The sequence below is a fragment of the Arachis stenosperma genome, chromosome 10 (genome assembly GCF_014773155.1).
Source record: "Arachis stenosperma cultivar V10309 chromosome 10, arast.V10309.gnm1.PFL2, whole genome shotgun sequence".
NCBI lineage: Eukaryota > Viridiplantae > Streptophyta > Magnoliopsida > Fabales > Fabaceae > Arachis > Arachis stenosperma.
Genome location: NC_080386.1, coordinates 116943605 through 116955290, shown reverse-complemented (window position 1 = coordinate 116955290; position 11686 = coordinate 116943605). Strand labels below are relative to the sequence as shown.

Sequence of the window (11686 nt, the reverse complement as noted above, 5' to 3'; positions counted from 1 at the left end):
TCTTTTTAAGAAAATCATACAATTAATTAATTAGTCTAATTAGTGATGACTCTCTTCCCAATGTAGTTATATATCATTTCTGATCTCAATTCTCAATCAATTTGTTGGAGAAAGAAATTGAATATAAAAAGAATTAATCAAACAGAGAGAATTAAAAGGGAAAGAGATAATTTCTTTTATAGAATTTCAGAAAAAAAAATTCAAATTACTTAATTTCTCCTATTACACTTTTACTATCTCTATTTATAGTAAATGAAATTATTCTAATTGAGTCTTGGTCTATATTTTACTTGCAACATTATTTACCCCTTAACGATAATTTTGTCCTCAAGGTTGTGGAAAAATTATAAACCCTAATTACAGTTAATAAAACGAATACATAAGCCTAAAAATAATATTTTCTATTTTATTTCTATTCTGCTGCTAAAAAAATAACAATACTCCACCAGGATCCCATTGAAAAGTTTTTGGTCCAATCCAAAACCAATAAATGATATTTAATACATAAATCTGAATTTGGTCCCAAAAAGTTATAATCTTTAAAATTGAACAAGAATTTAATCGATCAGCCATTCTCTTCTTTTTTTGGGCTTCAGAAAATAAGGTTTGGCCCAATGCAACCCCAAACACAATTGACCTAGTTACCTTCTCCAGTTGCTTCTCTGCCATGGACTTCACAGTTGCCGGGAGAACCACCGGCGCCGCCACTGCGTCCAACCCACCGCCACCCTTCGTGTTGTGTCGTTTGTCTCCTATCATCCAACAAGGAGTTGCGTTCCATTTCTCCTCAGGCCAAAGCGAGACCCTCCTAACAGCCAAGAACCAACTGCCGCTCGCGGCCGTTCCACCCGTGACCGCCGCTTGCGAGTTCAGATGCGGTGGCTTTGGTGGTGGCCTCCGTATCATCTCCGCTCTTGCCCGAAGATCTGCGTTCGCCACCGTTGTTAAATCAACAAAGGTCGCAAACGTTCTCTGCCTCCCCTTCACGGTAGCGTCGTCCTCCACGCTGCTTGCTACCACCTCATCGTTCGTCGCGTTCTTTCTCGCAGCTGCTCCGCCTACGACCGCCGCGTCCGTGAACCAGCAACGCAGCTTTGGTGTCGGTACCAGATCCAATAGATCTTCGTCCTCCACCTTCCTCTTCGCGACGGCGCCGTCCTCGGAGCCGCTTCTGGCCGTAAGTTCCCCATCGCCGTTGCCCCGAGTGGTGCCATCAGCATCCTCACTGTCAAACGCTATCGCGGTAGATAATTTTATATGTGCTTCTGAATCTTCTACTTGTTGAACTGCTTTTGTTGTGATATCATAAATTGGGATTGATGATGCTGGAACTGGACCTTGAAATTTTGATTGGATTTCTAGATCGGAGATTTGAAATTCTGCTTGCTCTGTAGATTCTGTTGAGTCTTCTTGTTGTTGCTGTGGCTGAACATGAAAATCAAAAGTGGTTGTTGTTGAGCAGTTTGTTGTTGAAGTCCCTGATGAACTGGAACCTTGATTTGCAAATTGTTTTTCATAAAATTTTGCCAAAGATAAAGCACAGAAAAGAGATTTTGGATTTTCAATGAGAACTTCTCTCTGAATCTGGATCTGTAGCCCATTGATGAAGCAATGCAGCAAAATTTCATGATCACGCATATAAACACGATTTGCATAAGCTGTGAATTTGTCGTAATACTCACTCACAGTGGTAGTTTGGATGATGTTTGAGTCCGTCAAACCATTCCAAAAATTAGATAGAGTGGTCAATGAAAGCACCATTGTTGGAGAAAGAAATTGAATATAGAAAGAATTAATCAAACAGAGAGAATTAAGAGGGAAAGAGATAATTCCCTTCATAGAATTCTAGAAAAGGAAAAGATACAAATTACTTAATTCCCCCTATTACATTTTTACTATCTCTATTTATAGTAAATGAAATTATCCTAATTGGGTCTTGGTCTATATTTTACTCGCAACACAATCTCTTTTGAATCTGTCTGATTTTAATCAGCAAAAGTTAATTCATTGGGAATTTTTAGTTTTTTTCAACAGCGGCATCTCCTGACAAAGAGATAGCAGCGGAGAAAGTCTTGAAGGAATTTCATGCCACAATTGAAAATGCGGCAGCATCAAGTGTCAAAGGTTATGCTGCATATATTGATAAGATGTGCAAGATTGGAAATCTTTCCGTTGTGAGACAAATGCTAAATTGTATATTGTCTTGTTAACAGAGGCAAGTCAGAAGAATGACATAGACGTTTCGTGTCAAGCCTTCAAGAAATTATTGCTGTCCTGTAAATCCCCAACTGCAGCTTCATGTCTTAGTTTTGCCCAGGCTTTCACAAAAGCCAATGGTTGTATTGAGCTACCCAGATTCATTAAAGAAGTATCAGAGATAACTTGTTCGAGTACATCATTTGTAAACAAGATCATTTTCGCCCTTGCCAAAAGTGGACAGAAGGATAAGGCCTTGGTGATATTTGATTATCTTAAGAGTCGTAACTATAGTCTTGACTTGGTCACATATAATATTGTTCTAGATATATTGGGCCGTACAGGTCGTGTGGATGAAATGTTTGATGTGTTTGCAACCATGAAGGAAGCTGGTTTTGTCCCGGATACTGTTTCTTATAATACTGTATTGAATGGCTTGCGGAAGGCTGGAAGAACAGACATGTGCATTGTGTATTTTAAGGAAATGAGTGAGAATGGCATCGAACCGGATTTGCTTACATATACTGCATTAATTGAGAATTTCGGCAGATCAGGAAATGCTGAGGAATCTTTGAAATGCTTCAGTGAGATGAAACTGAAGGGGATCCTCCCTTCAATATACATCTATCGATCGCTAATCAATAATTTAAACAAATCAGGAAAGGTTGAGTTGGCAAAAGAGCTTCTAGAGGAGATGAATTCGTCTTCTACTCGTCTAGCTGGTCCTGAAGATTTCAAGCATAAAAGAAGACGAAGAAACAGGCTGACCAAAGGTCCCGAAGTTCATTAGTTATGTTGGTATGCTGTTCTCAGTCATTTCTTAGTTATAATAGAATTGCCGTAGAAAGCTGACCCCATGCATGTCTATGAGGTTGAATTGTTAGATATGTGCAAAGGAAAGTGTAATATTGAATATTGATCAATTCATTTTGTTCTTTACTTATTAGAATGGTCAGCTAATAGATACAACTAATAGATACATCCTAAGGAACTCACCTCAGAGAATTCATCAATGAAATAATGCTTCTTGTTCTCAATGGCATTTAGCTCTTGTTGTAGTGTTTTCATGAACTGAAATCACACAAGTAACAATTTTATTGTATCTTCAGAAGAACAATTTGATTAAATGTCAAAGAAAGTATATTGTAGTATTTGACAAACCAATTCTGTTTGGTCCTCTGCCATTACATCATCGAATCCGGCATTCTTAAGCATCTGTGTAGGAAACAAGGGACATGTCTTAAAATAAATGTAGGCAAGAATAAATTATGTTGTCACTAATATCTTACAATATGCTACCATACCTGATAATATACTTCCATGTCATTGATATAATATCCTCCTTTTTTAATGTATTCTTCACATTCTAATGATATGCTTCCAGCTCGTTTGCAATAATCAGTAATTAGAAGTGTACCTCCATGCTTCAACCACTTATAAAATGATTCAAACAGTGCCGGTTTATCCTGCATTAAACCACAGAAAATAGCTGAGGATAAGCTTCAGAAATGAAAGGAAAGAATACTTCAAGCAGACCCAAAAAAAAATATCGATCAAACTAAAATCTAGAACTACAATTTATTTGATAAAACTTAAGTTTGATTTCACTGTTCTAAAATATACTCGTCAAAATCTCATCCATGAGCACTGAATGAGCTAAATATATATATATTTTTTGTCATCCCCAAATTTTAGATGGAGTGTTTTGTTTACATGGTATCCCATATGATATATTTACACATAGTACAAGTTCTTATTAAAACACCAAAGATGGTTCCTCACTTTGATGTGTAACATGGCATCACGAGTGTAGATTACATCAAATGTATTCTTGGGATATGTCTTTTTGGTGCAATTGGCACATTCAAATTCAACCGTGCATTTGAGTCCAATGACACGTTCAATGGCAAGAGAAATCATATTTATGGAGAGGTCAATCCCAACAACATCAACATCAAAATTTTCAGCCATGTAAATGTCACCTCCTCCGGTACCACAACCAACATCCAGTACTTTCTGACCTGGTTTCAGTCTCAACTTTGTAACAATTTCCTTTGTTGTTTCTGCTCAAGCAATAAGCAACCATATATTAGAAGAGGAGTGCTACACATACAAGTCATTTTTGTTTACAAGTCTTACAAGTTGGGCCTAACATGCGCGTTATAGAAGAAGAAGCAGAAGAAGAAGAAGAAGAAGAAGAAGAAGAAGTTGGGCCTAACACGTGCGTGAATATAAATGACTTGTATGATTTGTATGGAAAAGCGTTCTCTCTTTGCTTTCGATCTCCTTCTGTTTTTTTCGATTTTCATGGTTTCTGAAATCAAGCTTTGAAATTGTTTTGAAGATGATGGAACTTCAGAAATACACCCGAACGATTACAAAAATACACCCAAACGATTATAGAAATACATCCAAAGGATTATAGAAATACACCCAAACAGTTACAGAAATAAACCAAACGATTACAGAAATACACCCAAACGATTACAGAAATACACCAAATATAGGAAGAGACAGTATATTTCTTCTTGAAATCAATACATCCAAAGAATTATAGAAATACACCCAAAGTATTACAAAAATACACCCAAAGAATTTAAGAAATACACCCAAAATTCGTTGAAGTACACCTTATGCATAATTCAGAACTCTTTCTCTTTTTCCTCCTCATCTTCTGCTGCTGCTTCTTCTTCTTCAAAAACGATTTCAAAGCTTGATGTCAAAAAACAATGGAAACCGAGAATAACGAAGAAAGAAAACAAAGAGAAAAGCACGTATATGAAGAAGAAGAACAGGAAGAGGAAGAAGAACGTGTAGCAAGAAAAAGAAGAAGGAGAAAGAGAAGGCAAGAAACGTACCTTGAATAATGTTTCTTCGTTTTTTCTGGTGATTTTGATGAAGGAGAAAGAGAAAACGAAAAGAGGAGAAGAAATTTTAATAAAAAAAGAGGGAGAAAGAGAAGAAAAAGAGACACAGAGAAAGAAGAGGAAGAGGAAGAGGAAGAGGAAGAGAAAGAGGAAGTACGGAGAAAGAAGAAGAAGAAAAAGAGGCACAAAAAAAAACGTGAAACGGCGTGTTTATAAATGACTTATATGACTTGTATGGAAAATCACTTATATGTGGAGAATTACTCGTATTTAGAAATATCAGAAAACTATGATGAACCTGATTCCCAAAATAAATAGGTGACAAATTAGCACAATAGACTTAGACATTCTTCTGAAAGAAACAGTGTCCTAAATATGATAATCTTTCTGATTTAAAATAACAGTCAATTTGCATAAAGTCATGCATTAGAAAATCAATGTACACATTATCTGTTACTGTATCACTTTGTTCATTATTTACTGTTATTCTAGAACAGAGATAGTATATAACTATATATTAACCAATCCAAGAGCAAAAGATGATGACAAAAAGCTAAAGAGCACTGAATTAAGAATAAGAGGTCGGAAAATGTAGGATTTGCTATCTCCTTAGTCAGGGAATTTATCATTTTAATGTGATGTTATATATTTCAGCTTCCTTCCATATTTGTAATGAATTGATTTTACTTGGCAAGCAAACATCAAACCTTTTAGTCTTCCATGTCAACTAAAGGGAATGAAAAAAAATCTCTATAGGATTACAAGATATGAGGAGAGAAAGGTAAATATATCTAAAGGGTATTTATAAATTTGTAATATTATTTTTAATAATAATGAAGTAATTAACGGTTATTAACCGTTTAGCATGGTTCAAACAATAACGGTAATATTTTGTGTATTGAACCATTGTATTGTTTGACAGAAGGATGTTTTTTGAATGTGTTTCATAAAGGAAATAACATGTACATTAATAAGACATATTTGTCAAATTTAGAACCCATAGAAAAAGTCCAACCATTAAATAGCTACGTAGCTTTTGATTACTATCCATGCAATATATATATATATACACACTAACCCACTGTTTGTAGAGGGCAATAAAAGAAAATTAAAAAGTGTGCTTTTAATTTTCTTGTTCAAGAGAATTAAGAATTTTTTATTATTGTTAATTAAAAAATTTATTGATTTTATTATATTGTGAAAGAATATTGTCTTCAACCCTATAACAATTAAGTGTGGGACAAATATCTCTCTAAAAAAAGTAATTTATTCGTGTCTTGAAACCAACTTGGCATAACAATGTCAATATTCAAGACATACCAAGTCCTCCTGTGCTCACAAAACCTTGGCCATAAACATGCTCATATCTTAAGATATCCTTATGACTGTACTCCACACTGTCTAAGAACCTCTGGAACCCTTTATCATCTTGTGACCTGACTTTTTTCCATATCCAGCAAATCTGCAACGTGCGGCTTGAAAAACATAATTAGATTAGCTGTGGATTCTTCTATCCACTATTTTTTCTAGTATATGGAAATGGGAGTGGTCTTGTCTCGACATCGTTTGTTTTGTTCCACAAGAACTGAGTGTTTGGAGAACAAGAGAGGAGTTTATGATCTAAATAATACACGATAGAGTTTGAGTTGATTTTTGTTTTCTCAAGAGCAAGTATGGATGGGTAGCGAAAATTAATAAAATAAATTAGAACAACTTATTAAGTATTAATTAAAAACATAAAAAATAAATAAGTCATGTAGTTTCAGCTAACTGATCAAGCTAAAATTAGATAAATAGAAAGGCAGCCCTGTTGCCTGATTTTGATTCTTCTTATTTCTGACATAAGCTCCAATGCATTTACAGCCAACAAGGGAAGGCTCATAGGAATCCCCTGTTTCATCATTCATATGGCACTCTTTATATACCTGCATGAAAAATGGGAGGGAGACCTTTTATATGACACTAATTATGCAATTGAACATTTTGAATAATATCAATTATGCTGCACAAAGGTACTTTTATTTAATATGAAGGTTCATTCTCTAAAATACAAGCCAAGACTTTCCATTTGATTTCAAAATCAATGTCAACTTCATATTTATTCAAGTAAATGGTTCAAGGGAAGTAATAGTTACTTTCAGAACAAACCTTCGTGTAAAATCTGGGTTCCCTGTAGTGAGTTGGGTTGTATTTTCTCTTGGAATCTCCAGATTGATGAAAACAAGATTCCCTGAAGAATATATATCCACCAACCTTTAACCATTTGATCATCCTTTCAGCTAGATTCTCAACCTGAGATGATCCAGAGGAAAATAAAAGCCTTAACCAAGCCATAATACACCACATAAAAAAAAGTGTGACAATGATTCAATAGCTTTCTTTCACAAAACAGCAGTAGAACAAAATTTATGACAATCTACAAGTGAAATTCAATAGCTCACCTCTTTATCTGAAAGATACATAAGCAACCAATTTGAGAATATCAAATCAATTGATCCTTCAGAAATATGCAAGTTTGGGGATGTGACATCAGCACACATGAACTTGACATTCTTGTGGTGTCCATTAATGCTTTCATTCTGCAGAAATATTATTTAGCAAGATGCAAGAAAAATATTCATGAACCAAAAGTTTTACTTTAACTTGTATCAGCTATAAATGTACAGTGTGGTAAGACACAATAGTTACCTTCTTGATTGCACTCTCAATGAAGTCCACTGCAAGCAGCTGGCCAGCTTTCTTGGCCAATTCACCTGTAAATCTTCCAATACCTGCTCCCAGCTCTAAAACTGATTTTCCTTCATATGCTGGCAATAGAGACAGTACCTAAGTAATGTGAATTAAAAAATAGATGAGTTACATAACAACTGAAAAATAAAGAAAAGATGGTAAAAAGATAAATCACTATGACAGAAAAATGGTATACAAGGAAGTTTGCTGTTTCAATTATCTAAAATGAAAGCTGCCGAATAATCAAGTCAAGAAAAAATAAAAGACGGAACTATAGTTCAAATTATAATAACCAGCAAAATAGATGATACTAACTATTTGTTCTCTCAACAAATGACATGTGTTCTAGTCTCAGGGCACTTGTTAAAGTGCCAAATAAGAAAAAATTGCATTGAAAATTTAAAGTTTTGAAGTTTTCAATATTTTTACACAGTATATTTATTGAAAAATAAATTAAAATAACTTCCACCAACACTTTTTTTTTAGTTATTTTTCATCATCACAAATTAAGATTTTATCATTATTTGGCACAGAAAGATTGATAGATACAACTTCTTAGCCTAAAATAATAAATCCTAAAAGGAGGAAGCTAAGAGTGCAAACATTTAGTTGTTTTTTTAAGCACTTTCTAATGGATCCTTTTGTTTGTTCAGTATACAAGTCTCATGCCATAGCAACGTCAACTGTACCATGAATCAGACAATAATATTAAAAAGCTAATTCAGCGTCTTGATGATTAGTAATATTCAATACTGTTTATTTCACTATATATTATTCAATTTATGTTACCAAAGTTTAGTACTGCAATGTCATATAAATGACAGAAGTCACAGAACATAATAAATTCACATGTAATACACAAAAATGTTATTCTCATACATGTATATAGACCAAGCTATTAGGCGTACAGCAAATTATATTTCATATTAAATACCGGGTGATTGCTCTCATATCCCAACATTTATGATAAAAGTTATATCCTGTATATATATATGGACCAATACAATATAGACATGTGACATCATTAATCTCAATCAATTAATAATTAAATAATTTTAAAAACTTAAAATTTAATGTATTTTAAAAGTATATTAAATATTATTTATATACAAATACAAATACGTATATACTTTAATCATATATGATTAATTATAGTTAAGTATTTTTGTTTATTAAAATTAATACAAAATTAAAATAAAAAACCTCTTCCCTTTTCCATTAGTATTTTCTTCCCAAAACACCCACTAGTTAATGTTTTTTGTTCTTAGTCAGACTCTTGAACACCCAACCCTTTAGATTTGAATCTCTCCCATCATTGCTGTTCACCGCCGCCGTTCACCGCTGCCGTTCACCACTGTTCATCGACACCGTCAGATTCCTTTTACTCTCACGCCTTCGTCTATCTCCATCTCCATCACCCATTGTTAACCTCTGTGACCACGATTATAGCGCCCTCTGTTTTCGCCTCCATCAGCATCGCCGTCGTCTCTCACGTCCCGAGCCTCCGTGACCCCTGTGTTTGCCGCCTCCGATCCACCAGCGTAGTGGCGTTCTCCATCACCGTCTCTGACGTCCACACCCTGACATTAGGTTAGGTGTTCATCCTCTGTTTAAACAATAAATTTCATTTTTTTTGTTATTTGGACTTGTTTCGATGCTTGCATGTTCAAACCATGAGTTTCATTTTGTTGATTTCTTTATGGATTAAATTTGCTGATCAATTAGATTAATTGCACTATATGTTATGATTGTCTCTGGAATCTGAAGTAATCATCGCCTAATTGAAATTATTTTTCAAGTTGTTGACCCAATATAAGTTCACTGTTTAATCCTAAAATTGATATTTTGATTCTTCTTTAATTATCACCCTAAATTACAGAAGAAATAATAAATAATTGGTTGTGTGTATACCAATTCCATGAAAAGCATTTACATTAGCCCAACAGGTTGCTGATTACTTTGCGTTCCTTGAAGTAGTCTTGGTATTTTTTATCCATTCATACTTTAAGATTCTGGTTAACAATGAGAATTAAAATATTATTCACAATAATTTTTTGTCAATTTAGCAGATTAAAATTTTAGGAAGAAAAAAATGAAGAAAAGGAAGAGAAGAAAAGTTTAAAGAGCAAATTTAATATTTAATTTTATGTTTGAAGTTTTGGAATTGGACCTATCATGAAGCTCGGTTAAACTTTTTTTTATTTTTGTTTGGAGTTTTAGAACTTGACAAATTATGACTGTCTAATTTAATTAAGTTTTTTTGGTATTTGAAGGCAGCTTCATCATTTTCATGGTTAATTTTTTTTATCTAATTTAATTTGATTGTGTTTGTCTTTCATCTCTCATGTTTATAGGCATTTAAAATATTTCATGTTCAGTTTAATTGGTATCTCTTCTCTGATTATCATGAGTTGTGTTTCTGTGTTTGGTTCTCTAAAATAGCATAATTAGCATTAAAAAAAGATTTGATGTTATTCACTTTTGATACTAATTAGTAAACTTTCAAAGTACATGAGATTAACATGTGAAAGTCTCCCTATTTCAAATTATGATTTATTATTCAGAATACAGTTGTTATGTTTTTTATGGGATTTTTTTAATAAGGATTATAATTACTTAATTTATCATTTATTTTATTTTTGTTAAGTTATTTTTTGTAAAGTTTGTTGGTATCTTAATTAAATATTTTTATAATTTATTTTTTCAATAGAATTTCATCATAAACATGAACATCGATGACAATAAGAATTTAGAGGAGTCTATTGAATGTGATGAGCTGTGTTTTGGGTATGATAGTAGTTTTGATAAGGAAGAAGAAGATCTTATCAACAATGAGGATAAATTTAGTGAATCCATGAAGGTATCGAATTGTAACTATAAAATTCAAGAAGTTGAGAAGAAGTTGAACAAATTAAGCTATGATGACATATGGGGTAGGTATTGATTTTGACACCATTGATCAATGTTGTTATTTTTATAGAAATTATGCTAGAGTACACGGTTTTGTTACGAGGCTTGACGAAAAAGGACAAGATTTCAATGGAAACCTTAATATGCGACAGATGGTTTGTAACAGAGAGGGTACACGTAGAAAAAAGTACTTGGAGATAGAGAACAGAAAAAAAGATCACAAACCAATCACACGTGTAATGTGTTAAGTAAAGATTAGATTTCACTATGACTTGATTTTACAAAAGTGGCGGGTCACCAAATTTAAAGAGACTCACAACCATGACCTCATTCCACCTAAATATATCCAGTTTGTTCCTGCATATCGAACAATGACTGACGCTGACAAAGCATAGGCTGATAGTTTGCACTTTTATGGTGTTAGAACTTGTCATATAATGGGGTTTATGGTGGCACAAAAAGGAGGTTCAAACAGGACGGGATTCACAAAAAAGATCTATACAATCATTTTGACAGATCAAGGTGTGCAAAGATAAAATATGGTGATGCACATGCAGCATTGAGTTACCTAATTTCTAAGGCAGATGAGGATCCACTATTGCAAGGAAAGTTTACTTTAAAAAATGGTAAGCTTGATAATTTAGTGTGGGCCGATGGATCTACCATCAGTGATTACCAATGTTTTGGTGATTTGTTAGCCTTCAACATGACATACCAAAAAAATAAGTATACTAGGTCGTTGGTTGTCTTCTCAGGAACAAATCATCATGGACAAACATGCATTTTTTGGTTGTGGTTTATTATCCGATGAGAAGCGAGAAACCTATGTTTTGGTGTTGAATATATTCATGGAGATAATGGATAATAAACAACCTATAGCCGTGGTGACAGATGGAGATCTTGCAATGAGGGAGGCAATAAAAGAAGTTCTTCCAAATGCTGCACATCGTCTTTGTGCATGGCATCTATACCGTGATGCCTGT

General features: G+C 33.8%; 2 protein-coding genes across 2 annotated transcripts; one reads left to right on the top strand and one right to left on the bottom strand.

Annotated features, from left to right (window-relative positions):
* The first annotated feature begins 530 nt into the window (after positions 1-530).
* LOC130955683 (pentatricopeptide repeat-containing protein At1g11900-like) lies at positions 531-3361 on the top strand. The gene is made up of 3 exons (XM_057882605.1): positions 531-1243; positions 2022-2124; positions 2214-3361. Exons 1-3 carry the CDS (start codon positions 668-670, stop codon positions 2984-2986), a joined length of 1452 nt encoding a protein of 483 aa, XP_057738588.1. The 5' UTR covers positions 531-667; the 3' UTR covers positions 2987-3361.
* LOC130957542 (phosphoethanolamine N-methyltransferase-like) lies at positions 3166-9215 on the bottom strand. The gene is made up of 12 exons (XM_057884387.1): positions 9146-9215; positions 8583-8594; positions 8463-8476; positions 7752-7889; positions 7505-7642; positions 7212-7355; positions 6878-6988; positions 6384-6525; positions 3979-4259; positions 3501-3662; positions 3358-3411; positions 3166-3267 (listed from the first exon to the last, which is right to left on the bottom strand). The coding sequence occupies exons 1-12, from the start codon at positions 9213-9215 to the stop codon at positions 3166-3168; spliced, it is 1368 nt and encodes a 455-aa protein (XP_057740370.1).
* Between the last annotated feature and the right edge of the window lie 2471 nt (positions 9216-11686).

Excerpts from the sequence above, each read along its gene's own strand:
- LOC130955683 (XM_057882605.1), top strand. The coding sequence starts at position 668 with ATGGACTTCACAGTTGCCGGGAGAACCACCGGCGCCGCCACTGCGTCC. Across the intron at positions 1,244-2,021 it reads CACTGTCAAACGCTATCGCG|TTTTTTTCAACAGCGGCATC; the intron begins GTAGATAATTTT and ends GGGAATTTTTAG. Across the intron at positions 2,125-2,213 it reads GGCAGCATCAAGTGTCAAAG|AGGCAAGTCAGAAGAATGAC; the intron begins GTTATGCTGCAT and ends TCTTGTTAACAG.
- LOC130957542 (XM_057884387.1), bottom strand. The coding sequence starts at position 9,215 with ATGGGTGATGGAGATGGAGATAGACGAAGGCGTGAGAGTAAAAGGAAT. Across the intron at positions 6,989-7,211 it reads AACCCAGATTTTACACGAAG|GTATATAAAGAGTGCCATAT; the intron begins GTTTGTTCTGAA and ends TTTTTCATGCAG. Across the intron at positions 4,260-6,383 it reads TGTGAGCACAGGAGGACTTG|AAACAACAAAGGAAATTGTT; the intron begins GTATGTCTTGAA and ends TTGCTTGAGCAG.